Here is an 18924-nt window from a genome sequence, read left to right on the forward strand (position 1 = left end):
TGGGAGAAGGAATCTCCATTTTCTGGGAGAAAGAGGAGCACTGTAGCAAAACTATCATTTATCATTGTTCTATTCTTGATTTTCTTTTTCATTCTGGGTAATGCATTTAAAACAACCATCAGAATATTAGTGGTAACTCTATGCATTAAAACCATACCAATATCATATGAAGCTAACGGATCACAATTTCTTCACACAAGGCAGCATTCATACTACACTAAACACTGTAAGTAGAGCATTATACTCTAGTCCATTTGGAAGTTGATGCCACAGGTCAGCTGTTGCTTTTAAAATTTTATGTAAATTAAAGGTAAAAGGGTGCTAAATTTAATGTACATGTAATGAACCAGAAAAGTATAATTAATTTAGTGTAAGATTTCAGCATATTCCATTTATCATACTTCCATGATGATTTATTTAGAAGTTTGTGTTCTAATTTATCCAATAGCCAATGGCATTGGAAATATTCAAATTAGTCAAAACCAAGTAGTTTGACATTCTGGAAACACATATTGTTTCACTAACATATAAAATAAATCAAATATAAATAAACGTGGAAAAAATGTACTCTAAAGCATAATGAACCTACTCTAATTATAATCAAACCTGATCACATAACACACAAACAGGGCTTCTAAATAACTCTTGCATTTACTATGTTTTATGCTTTCATTGACACATATACCAGAGTATATTAAATGCACTCGTTTCTTCTTGGAGCCCTTGAATATAGAGGTTTTTAGGAAGAAGTATGTAGTTTTTGACATTCAATGAGGTAAAAGAATGAATCAGAGGTCCAGTATAGAATGCATCATCCATTGGTTCTGGATTTAACATACAAAATCCTTAAAAGAAGAACTGAAACACTCTAAAGATCTTTTTTTGGTTTATTTTTAGTTTAGCATTATTTTTTCTAGGAATTCACAAGTTAAAAAAATGTCTCTTTGGTTATTAGATGGCACTAATCAACCATTCAGAAACATTTTTTTAAAGCCCAAATCATCACCAGAACTGTCATTTTGATTTGGGAATCCATTTTGGGTTCTCCACAATGATATAGGTAGGGCTTTTCAATTACCTTACTAATTCTAGTAAGGTTCTAGAGTGTGTTGGTTTAAGAAAAAAGTTTAGAAAATGTGAGAATGAGGGGACAGAAAAGAAGAGCACATCACACAGTCTAGATCTATTAATAGGATGCATATACAATTACTTAAAGTAATTAGTCACCAAGCGTGAGAGCTGTTAGTACTTATGATGGAAAAAGTGCAAAAATAATACCATAAAAATTAATGAGAGATTCAAGATGATGATGATAACATGAAGATCTGATGTAAATAAAATCCATATAAATTCAGATATTTTAACATTTATACAATGGAAACATAGATTTTAAAATTAATCCTGTTACTTGACTTAGATTGGTTCCAATAAAGGACTTTTTAAAAAATATGCTTTAAGGTAAAAAATTTCAAGTTATTTTCCTAAGGAACATCACCTGCTGTTTGGCATGCACCTCTATTAAAACTTGTCACATTTAAGAAAACTCATAAATTTCTTCTCAAATATTTCAGAGACAGAATCTTTCAGAGATTTTAATGCCAACGTAATATATTAATCCACTGGCACTTTCATAAATGTGTATTTTGGCCTCACACAGTCTGCATGATGCCTTGCTTTGCTCAATGATTAAAAAAGACACATTTCAGAGTTTTAAAGATGTAATAAGGTGCTTAGGTAAAGCCCATCGCCCAGATTTTTTTCTTTGTTTCTTGTTTTTTTGGCTTTCTCTCAGCTTGAATCTCTTTCATGTTGCTATTCGATAAGATGGTGTGGCATATCAAATTTGCTCAGTCAGAACTGGGACATTAGTCTCATTCTGAAGCACAACAATGCTTCCAAAATCACCATCCTCCTATAATGAAAGGTACCACCATGAGACTTGAAGATGTATCTGATCTTCTAGCAGAGGTCACTCAATTAGTCTGAAAGTCAATTTAAATAATAACAATGGACAAACAAAAATAATGAGAAGAAAGAAGAAACAAAAATTAAAAGGTTCACCTTAACTTTCCCAGCATTTTCATCATCTTCCTTTTTTTCTTCAAATTCAAATGCAACAGTCATGCGTTGTTGTCTCTGCTCTTCCCACAGTGTAGGGTTAAAGCTGTCACTGTCTGACTGGAAATCTACAGTTAGATTCCAAAGTATTATTGCTTTTTTTCACATAAATTGTTATTAATAGAGCTTAGTACACTATGCAAAAAAAGGCAACAGGTACTACAAACAAATACAAAAATAAAAAAGAAAGAAAAAAATAAATAGAAGGAAAGAAGAAAATACAGAAAGGCAGAAAGAAGGAAAGAAAGAAAAAGAAGGAATAAAATTCCCTTGATACTAGTTACAAACTCTTTTAACATCTTAACTCAATTTCAGCTTTGCTAATGACACATCAATTATATACTGGGGTTGGGAACTTTTCCAGTGTAGAGAATGGACTCTCCATAGCATAATTATGATGATAGAGAGTTGGACTAAATATTTTAAACCACTATCTCTTTTAATTCCCAGAACAGCACAATGATAGTACTAATACAATCCTCAATTTGATAATGAGAAAACTATAGCTGAGTTTTTAGAGACTTGTTCAAAGTCATGCAGCTTCTCCATGTCTGTGTGATTAAAGAGCCCATAACTGTAACCAATAAACTCTATCAGAATTTTATAAAGGGTACTACATAACTTTGGTCTTGCAATAAACTAAGATTGCAAACTTTGCTGTTGTTGTTTTATGTGTCTGGTGGGAGACAATGTAAGGTAAAAAACATGTAGAAAATTCAGTCTTTAACATTAAGATCTCAACTAGTCTAAGTGTGTCTCAAATTGACAGGGAAAAGAAATGGCTTATTAATCTTTAATTTATATCAGAATGTAGGCTAATGGTAGTATCTTCTTTGGAACATTATTGTGAACATGACATGAAAATGCAATAAAAATACTTAGTTTAGGATAAATTTTTTCCTAAAGAATGAATTTTATTATATAAATCTCTGTTTGTTGCAAGGTATTCTGAAAATTCATTTATTATATTTCTGCTTCAGAAACCAAACAGTGACTTGCTTAAAGTTCAAGAAAACTGTTCTATGACCAATTCTGATTTCCTCAAAGGAAAACAAAACTAAACAAAAAACAAAGCAAAACAAAACAAAAAACAAACTAGGCTGATTCCTGAACATCACACCTTACCTAACTAGATCTACCTCATTACCTGGAACAAACTAGGGGTTTAATCTGTGAGACTAGATCTGAGAAATGACCAGCCAATATGAGACACTTTTCATTTTCCCCTACATCCTTTTGTAGTGAAATATTTTGTTAACCTAGGGATATTAAAATGCAAATATAAGTAAAGATATATGAATAAAGCAATCCTTACTTAAAACTTTTTTATGCCATATGCAAACCCAATGGCTTTTCTTTCATAAATTCAAAAGATCAATTTTACTGAAGCCTGAAAAATACATATGAAACAATCTTTCCTTTTCCTACTAATGTAAGTCAAAATTTGAATAAAAATATTCTAAAATATCTCAAAATAATTCACTTGCGTTTTAAGTCAAAGACTAAAGACATTCATTATAATTATCCTAAAAATGAGAAATACATAAAAAATAGTTTCTTTTGCAAGCTGGTCTCATTTAAATGGATTGGGAAGATTTAATCCTTGAGTCGAATGAAGTGGGCTTACTCTTTCAAGAACTGTTGTTACTGTAAGACTGTGGTACGTGTGCATGGCAGCCAGGGCTGGCTCGGGCTGAGGAGCCCATGCTGAATTCCAAACAGTAAGGAATAAACCTCCTTTAGCCGTTTTATGAGTAGTGTGATCATAAGATAGAAGATTTTATTCTTGAAAAAGGTTTCGGTTTTTCAAAAATTATTCCTATCATAACTGTGGACATTGTTTAGGGAAATTCAACTTGAAAAAGAAAAACTGGTCATTATTTGCAAGTCATCTCTTTATGGTTGGCTCTTAACATGAAATAGTTCTGACCTAAGATCACAGGACTAAATGCTTAAATTGTGTTCATGAAATCAGTGAACAAGAAAACAAACCATCTTATTGACCCTTCCTTAAGATCTGACTTTTAGCTCATTTCAGTTAGCTGAGTATCACATTTGGTTAACTAGTTTGGTGCATTGCAATTCATCAAGAGAAGTTGCTCCTAAAAGTCAACATTATTGTCATGAAAAATGTAAAGAAGTGTTACGTTTTACTTAAAATATTATATGGAAAATAAGGCTCATGCTTAGAGTTAACTCCAAAATGATTTACAGATGTCATGTAATTATCTTTACAGTCTTGCCCATGTGCCAGTACTGTCCAGAAATCAGAATAAAATTAATCCCTTTTATCCATGATCATAAAATTATAGGAGAAATTTCTACTGACAGTTTACCTTCATCACCACGAGGTTGCTGGGGAAACATGTAGTTAGTCAATACTCTTTGCTTTGTTTCTGGGTGGGCTTCAGTTTGTAAAGGGATAAGGGCTTTGGACTGGAAGCAAAGGACATAAATTACATTAATAAGATAGCAAATATGAAGAATATCTCTTTTATATAAGAAGGTCAATTGTCTGGCCTCACTGAGCTGAAAGAAAAATTAAAAGAAATGTAAGGGAAAAGATAATGAAATAAGAAAGTATAACATAAAATAAGATTATTGTAGAAGAATATTTTCAAATTCTAAGGTCTTAATGAGATTTTTTTCTCCAATATATTATTTTACAAAACCTATTCATCTTCACGGAGCAATATCAGTTTTAATCTTGAATAGACCAAAATGTGTTAAATTGTTTCAACTAAGTAAACTTTTGGTCCAGTTCTTTATGCCCTTTCAGTTTTACCAATTGCCCTTCAAAAAGGACAAATGGGATTTGCTTTCAAATTCATACTATACAAGATCATCTATGAATTTAATTAGGTTAAAACATAAGCATTTATCTTTAAGAGATACTTTTGTAACCCAAAACAGGGTCCACATACACATAAGCAACTATACTTGTATCTAATATATCACAAGATATTTACCAATGGATAGTAAAATTTAATTCTCTATTATTAATTTGATTTATTAATTTGATTTCAGAAATACTATTTTTGCAGAGCTTTTTTAGAACTTTGATATTAAATACTATATGTAAATATATTGAAAATAATCATATTACTTAATGTTTTAAATCTTATCTCATGACATTCATTAATAAGAGTGAAGCACAAAGGGGATTTGGGATACCAACCTGTCTCATAAAACTGAGTCAGAACCTTATTAAATCACTGTTCTAAATAAAAGTTAAATGATGCACACACTGTTCTGTTCATTTATCCACAAGAATAATAAATCAGGATATTAGGGGATGTTTTTTCCACAATGCAAGACAGTAGAATAGCCTCTTCCATTAGCATAATTCACATTGATTCCAGAAATGATTTATTTATGATACATGGATGCCTCAAAAAATCTATAGCCCATTGATAAGATCTGAATTTGAATGACAATCTAATTTTTTACTTAGTAGATGGAAGAAAGTGTTGTAACAATAGGAATACAAACATTATTCTTACAATTCCATTTCACGTTTTGTAGAGGTTTATTTTAATTTTCATGAAAGTAGCCCAATACCTATCTCTGAACAATTCATTTACCAGTAATGCTGCTTTTATGCTCAGAAAATAACAGTAACAAACTAAATTCTAGATGATTTGTTTTCATTGGTCAATCATATTTTGGGATAAGATGTTTTAAAATTTTAGAATTACAAGAAAAAAGTAAAAAGAGGACAAATAAACTATGTCAAAATTGTCACTCGTTTTTCTGGTGGCAAATCAGATGTCTTCAACTATTTATTTTTTCTAGTTAATAAAATTATTCATTAACACTCAATTACTGATTCTATTATAATCTATGTTCATAAGTATAAGAAATAATATCAAAGCAATTTCACAGAAAATATTAGAATCAGCAACAAAAGATATATGCAAATTTTTAGAATAAAGTTTTAGAATTAAGTTGATTATAATTAAAAGTATGAAGAAAAAAGGGAACATGGAGGCCAATAATTTCCTCTTGTGGGGATTGTGGTAGTAATTTCTTACACTTCACCTTCAGAGATGTAATTGAAGTACATCCTCTAAGGACATGTATGTGCCACCCAGGGCTGAAAAGCTACAAAAATGATTATGTTGTGTATTAGAGCTCTAAGAATAAAGTAGATGCTAAATTGAAGTATTTAAAGGGGGTGAGAATTTTAGCACTGTTTTGTTCACAGCAATGAAATACATATTTGAATTGCTACCTTTACCAGAGGATAAAGAATTTATATTTTGCAGTAATTGTCAAAGGTAAATATTGAGAATAAGTTAGTCAGTCAAAATTTCAATGGTAGTTCATTGTAATGAACAAAATAAATCAGGTAATTAAATTTTTTTACCTGATTGTCAGAAAGCCATAAAGCTGCAAGCTCCTTAAGTTTGGTAAATGAGAATGGTAAATTCTTCAACCTGTAAAAAAATAAGAACATTCTAACAGCATTCACGAAGACAGGTAAAGTTTATTTTCATGAAGAATTATTTAAAATACTGTAACTTATTTATTTCATTCTTGTTGCCATTTTCTCCATTGAGTAGCCTCAGCAATCTTTAACAAGTGACAATCTCCAGTTTACAACTCTTCAAATGCTTCCCACTGTATCTAGGATGAAATCCCAAACTGTTAACATGGCTTGCCAGCCCTTACAAGATCTGGTCCCCCTACACCTCTCCAGAGCTGCTTCTGCTGCTGGTCTCCTGACTCGGTGCCCTTGGCGCTACTGGCCGCCTATCAGCCTGCTCTGAGCGCCAGCCAGCTCCTGTTTTTGTCTGGAATCCTTCCGCCCGTACTTCACTAAACTAAAATCCCATATATTCTTCAGCTTTCCGCTTAAATGCCACTTTCTCAAAGGGGCTTTTCTTGACCCCTCATTTAAATTTCTTTCCCCATTCTTGTCTCAAAGCACTTGTATTTGCCTTCATGGAACATATCATGGTTTGTAACTATGTATTTATTTTTGTAAATTTTCTTTTTTACTGTCTGATAGCCCCACAAAACTGTAGGCTCGATGAGGGCAAGGGGCCATTTCCATCTTACTACTAATGGGATTCACAGCTCCCAACTTTTATGTTGACTCCTAGAAGGGTGTCCTTTTGTTCTTTACACTTCGTATATTGTGTAGTAGGTATTCAGAGAGGGAATCTTAAAAAATAGAATTTTGAGAAATGTGAAGCTGCTATCAGTCTTGGTATTCAATCAAAATTATCTATTTAGCCTTGGCTCCAGCCTGTGGAGAGCCAAATCACCAACTGCCTACTTCAACATACTATCTGAGAGCCCTGAAATTGTGCATGATCAATATGCTGTCATTACATGGGTTACCATCGTGACTAGTCGGTATAGTGAATAATTCAAACAAGGCACCAATAAATTTATTGTTACTTTCTGCATGTTCACTTTTGGGTACAGATAAACATTTTAGATATAACTTGGAATGAAAATTTCCTTAAGTCTTTAATATGTTGGAATTCTATCAGTCAAATGATAAATAAATATATGTTAACAGAAGCAAAAAATGTCACAATCATTAGGATTGTGAAAGCAGTTAATTGTATATTTGAAAGCAGCTAAGCACTATCAAATAATTAAATAAATATGAAAAGATATTGACAAGCCAATAAACGTATCAACAGAGTGTGCATTAGCTAGGTAACTTTAGGAAGGATATAATAACCTTTCTGAGGTAATAAATATTTGTAAAACATAAATAATATAAAGAATAAGAGATTAAATTATATCATAATTCTTTTTTAAATAGAATTATTTGTTGTACTAGCATTTATAACATTAGACAAAATTGCCTATAAAAGCTATTTCTAATTTTAAGTTATTTAATTTCATTTAAGTAAGTCAGAAATTGTAAAGCAAGTTATTATGAGGAGAATTTTTTACAGAGATAGATTACAAATTAAATTGCAGAATGGAGATGAATTAAAAGTAGAATATCAATTCTACCCCATCAAAATTACATGAGGGGAAACTCTCCAGAATCATATACAATATCCATGATAAATCATCAGTTAAGTAAAAAATGTAGAGTATGGAGAAAAAGAAATTGTTAGCGAAGGATAAGTTACCCTCAATTTTCCTTGCTCCTCCAGTGATCACCATTGAAAGGGAGCCTTGAGTATCACAAATGTGCAGTAATTTGATCACAGGAGTAATCCTACAGTTGACAGTGTAAAGCAATCATTGTTCCTGAACTATAATGCCAAACTTTAAAAATCTATTATATTCTAAATATAAAATCAGAATAATCATGACTTTTGGATAACATTTAATATTTAATCTTTTATCCAAGCAGTTTATTCTCAGACAGTAATGTTCAATTTTGGCCTCAGCTTTGACTGACTATTGATTTTAATCTCAGGTTAAAATTCATTGATTAATTCATTAATTTAAAAATTCTAATTTGGCTCTATATTATGTTCCAATCGCTGCACTAGGAGATAAATTAGCTTGTATTTCTGGCCTAATAAAGTATTTTAAATATTATGAGATTCTCAATGTCTTATTAATATTTTTTGCACTAGCATTAAGCAATGTGTCCATCTCATGGCAGGTACTCACATATGCTGTATTTGTTGAATAAATAACTCCATTAATCCTAACTATGGGTCATTGAAAATATTTTATAAGCATATTTTCTGTATCATCATGAAGATTATTAATGTATAAACTTTGAGCAGACCAAGAATCTAGGAGAGACTTCTAGCTCATCATGGAAGCCCTCCCTCCAGGTTGCCAATAACAGAGCTCACTTCCATAGAAGACTGTAACTGAATCCACTGGGAATCCATTTTTCTACAATATCTCTTTGACCATATTGCTAATCTTATTCCCAAGAATATAATTAGAAAAATTTGAAAATATGTCTTACTGAAAGTTTGGCACAACAATTAATGCGTTTTCCTCATTTTTCTGTCTGGTAACGCAGTCAAAACAAGAGATGGGGTTGATTCGACGTGACTTACTCTTGTTGCACCAAACTATGAAGTTTCTTTGTCACCTTGATTTTAAAAATTCCAAAGCTTTTTAAAAAGTGTTTTATTCCTTACATGGGAATATGACTGAGCTACTAAGTGAATGGTTTTTGAAATTCGCATCATTATTTTTTCTTCAACAAACTAACAAATGATAACTCCTACACTTAGTGAAACTTCAGACTCTGAACATTCTTCGTGATTTCATAAAAGCAAATCTTTTGATAGTTTTACTGAAAAGTCTCTTAGCTTCTCATGTTATCATTTATCTGTCTGAAACTTAATGAAAACCGAGTTCAAGTCTTTTATTCTACTCCATAATAGCTTTATCTTAGCAATTATTTTTAGTCAATATTTATTTTTATCCTTTCCTATTTGAGGACACTTGTAAGAGAAACAAAGATGAATTGCATTTTCACCTTTTCTTTCTACTCATTCACCAATATATCAACTTTGTCACGAGAAGAGGACCTATCCTTTCTTTGTTCATCCTGTTCTGAACATGACTAAATAACTATTTGGCTGTCCTTACTATAACGTACAAACCTTATGAGTTTTGACTACTAGCTTCTTACCAGTGTTTTGGTGGTTTGGACAGTATACATATAGCCCAGTTAATTTACTGGAGACATAAATATATACATGAAAACATATATGTATGCATACACACATACCTATGCACATATCTATATTAATAAATTTTGTAGCTTTTTATTACAATAATTTCCCATGTCTTCATAATATTAAGCTTTCTGCATATGGGAGGGTTTTGGTATATAAATTTGGGAGTATAAATTTTATATAACTTTAATATATAATATATGGTTTTGTATAATCAAATAATAAAATTTTGAAATATCAGTTTAAAAATAATTTAACTCTATCATTTTCTAAATGAGTATTTGTACATTCATATAAATATTTGCATTCCAAATAATTCATAAAACAGAAAATTTTTTCAAAATTATTAATAAACAATTTGCTTTTAGAAAAAAAACTACATGTGATTGTGAAATGTTGCAGGAATACCTGTTGTCACTCAAATTTAAGACTCTTAGTTTCTGCATCTGTCCAATCTCTTCAGGAAGAAATTCCAGTTTATTGGAACGTAGAGACATAACTGTTACGTTCTTACAGCTTCCAATCTATGGGTAATAAAAAAAATAAGTAAAGAATCACAGTATAAACTATTTCTTATGCTGATTTTGATAACTTATAAAGTAATTTAATTAATTGACAGTGATTTTCTTATTACTTTTGAGACTCTTGTAGTATGTGTATTATTTTACTTTTTATAATCTCACTCTTTAAAAAATGTGTATAAAATATATATTCCTTTAGATATTAAGGCAGTGTCTGTTTTATATTCTTTTACATATTATGAAGGGAGGATTTTCTTTATAATTTTATGAGTAGAATACTTGTTAACTTCATTGTTTTCATAAATCACATTGTTTTTGTCCATCCAAGTAATTACTAATACATCTATATTTGTAACAGATCATACATACTCAGAAATCAAGCTGTAGTTGACATTTCCTTGGCAAAGTTAGTTTTACTTCATGTTACAACGGGATTTATCATTTTTATTTATAACTTTTGGTTCTAAAATAATGATATATGGATTATTGTTCCTGTGTTAGAGAAGTGTTTAATAGGAAATGTTCAATTGAAAGTATATGTCACAGTTTTTTTCTTGAGATTAATAAATTAAAGTCCCACTTAGAGATAAACACTAATGGACCCTTTTGGTGGATCCTGAAGTTAAAATACTATTACACAACAGGATACTTTAAAAAACTTATTTACATTAAGAAGCTTAGAAATGGAAATGTAATTATCCCAAAATTCATTTATTAACTGTCCTTAAAAGCAAAATATATAAATTAGTTAAAATTATATCCCTTAGCATGAATTAATATATAATTTTATTACTATTTTTGGCAAGTGATGCTTAAGTCAAATGCATTTTTCTGAGTCAAACATAAGAATTTATCACTTGTCATTTAAAAAAGAATGATTAACAAATATATATGTAGATAATTCCTACATACATTAAAAGCTCAACTCATGAAGCTACACTGCTTTTGCACTTGTTAAGATTTAATCACAAAACAGTTTCATTGACAGTTAATTAATAGAAACAGGTTTATTCCTCACTTCTCTGGGTAATTCTGGAAGGAAATTCTCATCGACAGCTAATGTTCGAAGACTGTGAAGGTAGCCAATGGTAGAAGGCAGTGACTCCAGTTCATTACAGCTACAGTCAAATTCTTCCAATAAAGATAAACTGAAAAGTTAAAAACATTAGTTAGACATTTTAAAAGGTGAGATGGAAGAAATGTAATGAAAAAGCCACATATTCAAATTCACCAAAGTTATTTATCTGGTGATTGCATAATATTATATATGTTAATTCATCAGTTCAGCCAAATGGTTCAATACCATTTAATAAGTGGTTCAATTTGGTAAAATAAATATAGTTCCTTGTTTTCCCCTTTCTAAATTCACTTGTTATTTAACTGAGCCATTGAGAATGACAAAAAGTTTGTTTGTTTGTTTTTATATAACTTGGATGTCATTTATAGTCAGATGCTCAAAATGAATATCCTTGGAATTCATATGACAGTAAGGCAGAAGGGTATTGAGGGCAGGTCGAAGAGAGGATAAGGGAGCAAAATATTAACAACAAAAACACTGATTAAATGCTAGCTATTTTATTAAGCATTTTAGAAATAAAAATAACTAATCTTTTCCTTACAATAACTCTATCAGATAGGTATAATTTTAAACCCACTTTACAAATAAGGAAATTGAGGCATAAAGAGGCCAAGTTACTTGCCCAAGGCCACACAAAGCAGGAACACCAGTACCTAAATGCAGACAATGTGGTCCCACTGTATCTTCTTGCCTCTCAGCCTGTGCATCAGAACCAGAGGCTATGGATGGGCTCATTTCAACCAGCAGATATGTTTTGTTTGGTTTACAAAGTATTTTAAAAAGTGGTAAATTCTACATAATGACCTAGACTTCTGGCGCCTTTTGAGAAAAGGGAATTCTTCCATGACAAGTAATGGAAACAGAGTAATGCCTGCTGCTTCAAATGAGCACAGTTCTCCAGTACGCCACAATCTCCACCATGCCACACTTGGCCCGCTTTACCCCCAATCTGCAGAAAGGAATTGTATGAATACACATTCAAGTTATCACATGGGAACAAGACATTTCATTGCCTGGTTTGAGACAGCTGGGACAAAAAGAGGGCCTGGCACAGAGTAAGCACTAGCTGTATTTAAGTTGTCACTGATGTTAATCTTATTACACTGTTATTACCATTCACATCATTGCTTTACTGTAATAGGAAGGAACCCCCAAGGGTGATGATCTCATCACTGTAAAGGGATGAATTAGAGCTAGTTGGAGCAAGGTGATAGACTCAGCTTCCTTTTTCGTATCTCGGAAATAGCTGACTTGAATGCAATTTATTTCCATCATTTAGTTAATAAGTGAACACAGAAACGAAACATTTGGGTTTTACGTTAGTCAGAATGGGCTTGTGTCCCAGCGCTGTCACTTATTAGACAAAAAATCTTGGGTATCAAAAAAGAAAACAAAGACAACAGCTCAAAAATCAAAGCTGATTTTACTTACTGACAGGCGAGGAACACACCCTGTTCACACCCAGAAGAAATTCACTCAGCTGTGCTCTGAGGAGGAAAAATCAGGGCCAAAAGCGGGTGGTGACATGGGGTCATGATGATTATGCTCATTCAGGATGTAAAATGTGCATTTTGGAGAGGGTGGGTAAGTTCACAAGTCTGTGTACAAGTAGGTAAGTCAGGAAAGACTCTAATTCAGCCAAGTTCAGTCTGACCCTGGTGAGGGTAACTCACGATTCATGGTCCTTTGCAGCTTCAGCTGGTTAGAACCCAGAAGTGGTGAAACACAGCATTCAGTTGTGAATAATAGCTCTTAGGCAAATACTTTTCCTTTGACTTAGAAAAGTCATATTACTTTTCTATAAGCCTTGGTTTCTTTATATTTGCAGTGAGGATACTAATAATTTCTGCTTCACGCAGTTGCTCTGAGTATTTCATGAAATTCTATAAGGAACTTAGCGTGATACCTGTCATAAAATATCTACAAAGGAAGTATTTTTCTCTTTTTATTAATGAACTCTGAGAAATTCACTTCTAAATCCTTTGAGGCCCTCACATGAAGGAGTGGTCATGTCACTGGGTGCCAAGTGTCCATGGCCACATGACTCTGTTGTGTACATATTGGTGGGGGCAGAAATCAACATATGTGGGAAACCCAGTAACAGTTTGTTTCTTAAAAAAAGTCCAGCACAGTGTCGTACGGATATAATACACTAAATAAATTTGGTGAATTGAATGAAAGTGGTTTCTATCAATGGCTTGGGGGTCATGTCCTCAGCAAATGGTCATAAAAGTACCAGAGACTTCTTAAAATGAAAATTTTAGCTGGGTGTTCAGAGGTAGAAGTCAAAGAATTAAACAATTAAAAAATATAATTAAAATTTCTTATTTTTTCCTTCTATTATGAAAACGTGCTTTGAGGTTAGTCTTGAGTCCCAGTAAGGCAGTCCTTACTTTGTGCAGCTTCGATATGTGCAGATATCAGTTATCATGGTTTCCTTAGATAACATTAGCCCCTCAACAACATGGCTCAAATTTCAGCTACCTCAGTATATTCACTGTAACTGTGTAAACTATACACTTGGCTGCTGACTCTTCAGCCCGCAAATCAATGTAAGTAACAGATGTGCGTCATAATCAGTGACTAGTCACATTATTTTTTTCAAAGTCTATCAGTGACCAGTCACTGCACATCTGCTATTCAGTTCACACACACACAGCAAATATTGTAGGTGTGGTGCCTTCTCGTCAATCAGCTGTAGAGAGATACTAACAGGTATGATAATTTAACATTTAAGGCACTACTGCTGTTGGATAATGCTGTTGATCATCTTACTTTACTTGTGTATTTAAATGAAAATGTGAAAATTTGCTTTTAGACACCAAGAACAGCTTCATTAATCCAACCAATAGATTAAAGAGTTATTTCAACTTTGATAGCCTATTATTTTACACAGACTTTTGAATAGGCTATTGATGCTCCAACTGGATGTCATACAGTTCCTTTAGCTGAGCTTTGGAATAAATATGACATAAAGTATACATTTGAAAATATTCAAGCATCATGGCAGGAAGTAACAGCAAGTAATGTGCATGCAGTATATCGGAAACTTTTAGTACACTGCAAATAGCTTTGCAGGATTTGAACTGGACATAAATGGAATTACAGAAGAAATACTGACTGTGGGAAAGCCGCCTGCCCTTATTTGAGAGCTTGTAGATATGCTGCCATAGGAACTTAGTGAAGGTAAACTTGCTGACATCAATAAGAAAGCAGATGTAATGAAAAAGATGAAGATGTACCCGAGGAAGTGACCCTGGCAATAAACTTTACATTAAAGGATCTCCCCGAGATATTTCATGATATTGAAAGCATAAAGGATAAAAGTTTGGAAGCTGATCCAAGCTTAAAAACTGTATTGCAATTCACTGAAGCATAGAAAAGACGTTCACTCTGAATTACAACTTACACAATGAAAAGAAGGCAAGCACTATTCAAACTAATCTTGATAAGTTTTCTACAAAAAAAACCCCAGTTTAATTCTTGATGTTCCTAATGTTTACAATGACAGTGTACTGAATACATATTGATTTCATTATTTTTCCATTTCCCAATACATTTATAATCAACAGTAACATTTCAAAATATATTTAATGTTTTGAAAAGGTTCAAAGACCTTTTGCCAGAATAATCATAATCTTCTCCATTGATTACTAGGACTATTTTGCACAGTTTCAGCATGTGTGGTTGTTGTCATGGTCCCTTATTACTATGCAAAGTGAGGACTTCCTGCAATAAAAAGGCAACATTTTTACTACACGATGGACTAAGCTGAATCAATAATTCATAGCTTGAAAGTATTTTACATCTTTGGGTTACAAAGAAAAGCTATTAGGTGCAATATATACACCCTTCAATGATCTCTGAAATTTAAAAGTTCAGATTCAAAATGTAACATTCTAGCTGCCTTTACTGATGGCTATCTTGTTAGAAATCACTTATATGAGTGCAGTTGTACCACACTTATTCAAGTTATCACTGGTATTTAAAAAACAGACCTAAATAAGTGAAACAAGTCTGACAGAGGAAGACAAATACCACCTCATCTTGCTTATTTGTGGAATCTTAAAAAAATAAATAATCCGCCCCCCCCACCTCAAAATAGCAAAAAACAACCAAGCTCATAGATATAGTGAACAGATTGGTGGCTGTCAGAGGTGGGGGTAGGGGTGGGCAAAATGGGTAAAAGTGATCTAGAAAAACCAACTTCCAGTTATAAAATAAATAAGTCATGGGGATATAATGATATAGAATTGTAACTATAGTTAATAATACAGTATTGTATATTTGAACTTTGCTAAGAGAGTAAATCTTAAAAGTTCTCATCACAAGAAAAAGATTTTTGTAACCATGTATGGTGTCGAATGTTAACTAGATTTACTGTGGTGATCATCTTGCAATACATGCAAATATCGAATCATCATGTTATACACCTGAAACTACATTATCCTTTGCACAAAAAAAACAGACAAAAAGTTACCTTTTTTAGAGGTGTTTTTCTGTAGTCTATATAGTGAAAACTAACTGTAAAAGAGGTGTAAAATACTGTAACGCAGGGCTGCCCAAACTTCAGTGTGCACATGAATCACCAGGAGAACTTGCTAACACGTAGATTCAGATGCAGTGATTTGAGCTGGAGCCCTGATTCTGCACTTGTAACAAGTGATGTAGAAGCTGCTCGTCCTGGGACCACACAATTTTAAATAAAGGCTTTGCAAATATTGTTAAGGATAACATTAAAACACACACACACATCAATAAGAACTAAAATCCATATATGAATATCACAAGAGTTGTGTTCAGTAAGGTTTTGCCTTAGATCACATAGCAGTACAAGTGACACTTACTGGAGATAGTAATGCTTGACACTAAGCAACAACAACAATATTGAATTAATTTTCTAAAACTTCTCTACATTCTTCTCTAGTTCGATCTCCACAAATTAGTTTTGGATGAAAAGATATTACTGTACCATTAACCTTCAATTACCTAGCTAATAGGGAAGAGGGGCTGTGGACATATTACATAGATGACCTTTAATTTCACTTTAACTTCATTTATGACCATTAGAAACCATTAGGTACCATTAAATCTTCTATTAATGTAGATGCTAATAAACACAAAAATACATGACTTTGGGCTTCACTTTCTTAGTTCACTTTTAACTCTTTAACAGAGATAACGTTATTCAGTGGAAAATGTTCAGATAGGCTTGGGTTCCAACTCTCGTGAGGCCACTTAATAGCTGAGTGAGCTTTATCTATTTCCTAAGCCCTGTTTTCTTCTCTATAAAACTGGTTGATCATGTCTGATATGCAGAGTGTCAGTGAGGATTTAATGTATACTAAGCCCCTGGCATAGAAATGGCACTACATCAAAATAACCTGCGAGCACTCTGAAAAAAAATTTTGAACACTGTTTCTGAAACATGTGAAAGTTATTCTGTAATATTCCTTTTTAAAAATTGATTGTTTCATGTAAATAAAACCTTCTAGCAGACAAAATATGAAAACCAGCAATTGATTAGTAAGACATGGGAACTAGACAAATTTCAGATGACTATGAGCAATTATTTTAGCAGAGATTTAATAGAAAGGAATATAATAACTAAAGAGAGAGCAATGAAACTTGTTTACAGGAACAGTTACTGCCTAATAGTGCCAGTATCCAGTACAGACTAAGAGTTAAGAGACTAAACTTTTTTTTTTCTTGTGAGGATAATTCCATCACTTTGGGAAATACACTAATTCTTTTTTTCTCTTGTGCTTTAAATTTCTCTCTCTAGGTCCTTTGACTTTACAACTAAATACTGCAATTCGAAACAGTTTATTCTCAAGGACTCTGCCAAAAAAACTGAAATAATTTCAGTCTAAGGCAGCTTTATTTTAACCAGCATCTTAGGTAGTTTTGATGTAGGCACAATGGAATAGGGTTTGAAAAGATAATTAGCTGGTAACTGTATAAATAAGCTGAATCCAGATAGTGGGTCTCAAAACTTAGCATGCATCAGAATCCCTGGAAGGGCTTGTTAACACACAGATTGCTGGTCCAATGCCCAGAGTTTCTGGTTCAGTAGATATTGGATTGTCTCTGAGAATTTGCATTTCTAACAAGTTCCCAGCTGAAGTTGATGCTGCTGGTCAGGAGACAGCATGTTGAGAACCACCAGTCTATACTAGACTATGGAAAAACTTGAATATTAGTGTGGAGGAATTTGCATTTTATCCAATGAACGGGGTGTGTGTGTGTGTGCGCGTGCGCACTTCGCTTTTAATAATTTTTTGACTAGAATAACATTACAGGATACGAAATTAAAAAAGCACAGAGGGTACATGATAAAAACAAGTCTCCCTATTTACTCTATTGCTCAGCCCCTAAATTCTCCTCCCCAAAGCCACGTACATTTCCAGTTTCTTGTGTATCCTTCCATGCTTAGGGAACAGAGGGAAGCATAGCTTTTAGCATTCAGGTACCTAGAACAAAGTTCACTTAATTTCCTTGTTATTATGGCCATCTAGTAAGTAGACTACTGAAACTTACTATCTAAGGTATTGACATCATATAAACCAACCATCTGGATCGAAGAATTAGAAGTTTAGACATAGGTGGAAATTATAAATGAGGAAGCTAAGCCACAAAGAGTTTAAATAATTTGTCCAAGTTCACACGCTAAGTGGCATGGCCAGGGCTCACAGCCATGCTGTTTGACACCAAAGCCAGTGCTCAGCACAACCACCTGTCAGGAGTGGGAGGCCCACCGGGAAGAAGGCATTTACCCAGCTTTGCATAGTTGCTTAGATTTTCTGATTCTAGGCAGCAACCTTTCTCATGACCACATTCTATTATAGAATGACTTTTAAAAATAACAATTCAGGTTTTTGAGTTTTTATTGCTTTTCTGCAAAACTACGAAGCTAAAAGAGAGAAGGCTTAGCATGTGCTTTCTCTTCCTATGGAAGATTCTTTGCCTTTAGAGCAATAGGGCCCTAAAATGACCAACTATTACAAAATGTGTGACTCAACTATCACATATATTAAGAAGCATCATAGATAAATTCACAGCTTAGCTTTGAAATCTGCTAACTTCTCTCAGCCTCTGTTTCTGCATCTGTTGATGGGGAGATAATAATACACATCGAATAGTGTTAATGGGGCTTTTAAATAAGATTGCATGTAAAGCAGTAAACATGGTATCTGGCACAATGTGAGCACACACACAAAATGTTGTTTATTATTATTTTCATGGCACATTCAATTCTTAGAGTAGCTGGAAGTCCTAGGCACAAATTAAGGTTCAACAATAAAAATAATCAATTTTACAAGTCATTTGGCACGAATGTCATGGAATCTATTTCACTTGTGCAGGATGTTGAAAAATGAATTCTTCCCACAATTTTACTGGTTGGGCTATTAAAAAATTACCAGCAATTTTACTGGTTAGGCTACTAAGTTTACCAGCCATTTTACTGGTTGGGCTATTAAAAATTACAAAAGAAAAGTCTAACCTACTGAAACATTCTATGTGCAGAATGAGAGTATTTTTGTCACTGCAGCTCATCTTAACATTCTGGTGCACA

At 32.9% G+C, this 18924-nt stretch overlaps 1 protein-coding gene across 4 annotated transcripts in view; it reads right to left on the reverse strand.

The window, feature by feature from the left end:
- Positions 1 to 18924, reverse strand: part of LRRC7 (leucine rich repeat containing 7) — a 426756-nt gene that overhangs the window by 86849 nt on the left and 320983 nt on the right. For all 4 annotated transcript variants that reach the window (XM_031683476.2, XM_031683477.2, XM_072975751.1 and 1 more), the window contains exons 10-14: positions 11289 to 11418; positions 10158 to 10273; positions 6488 to 6557; positions 4455 to 4554; positions 2062 to 2186 (exon numbers count right to left, since the gene is read on the reverse strand). In XM_031683476.2, the coding sequence (XP_031539336.2) occupies positions 2062 to 2186; positions 4455 to 4554; positions 6488 to 6557; positions 10158 to 10273; positions 11289 to 11418 (541 nt within the window). The remainder of the gene's footprint in view (positions 1 to 2061; positions 2187 to 4454; positions 4555 to 6487; positions 6558 to 10157; positions 10274 to 11288; positions 11419 to 18924) is intronic.

The sequence above is a fragment of the Vicugna pacos genome, chromosome 13 (genome assembly GCF_048564905.1).
Source record: "Vicugna pacos chromosome 13, VicPac4, whole genome shotgun sequence".
Lineage (NCBI taxonomy): Eukaryota > Metazoa > Chordata > Mammalia > Artiodactyla > Camelidae > Vicugna > Vicugna pacos.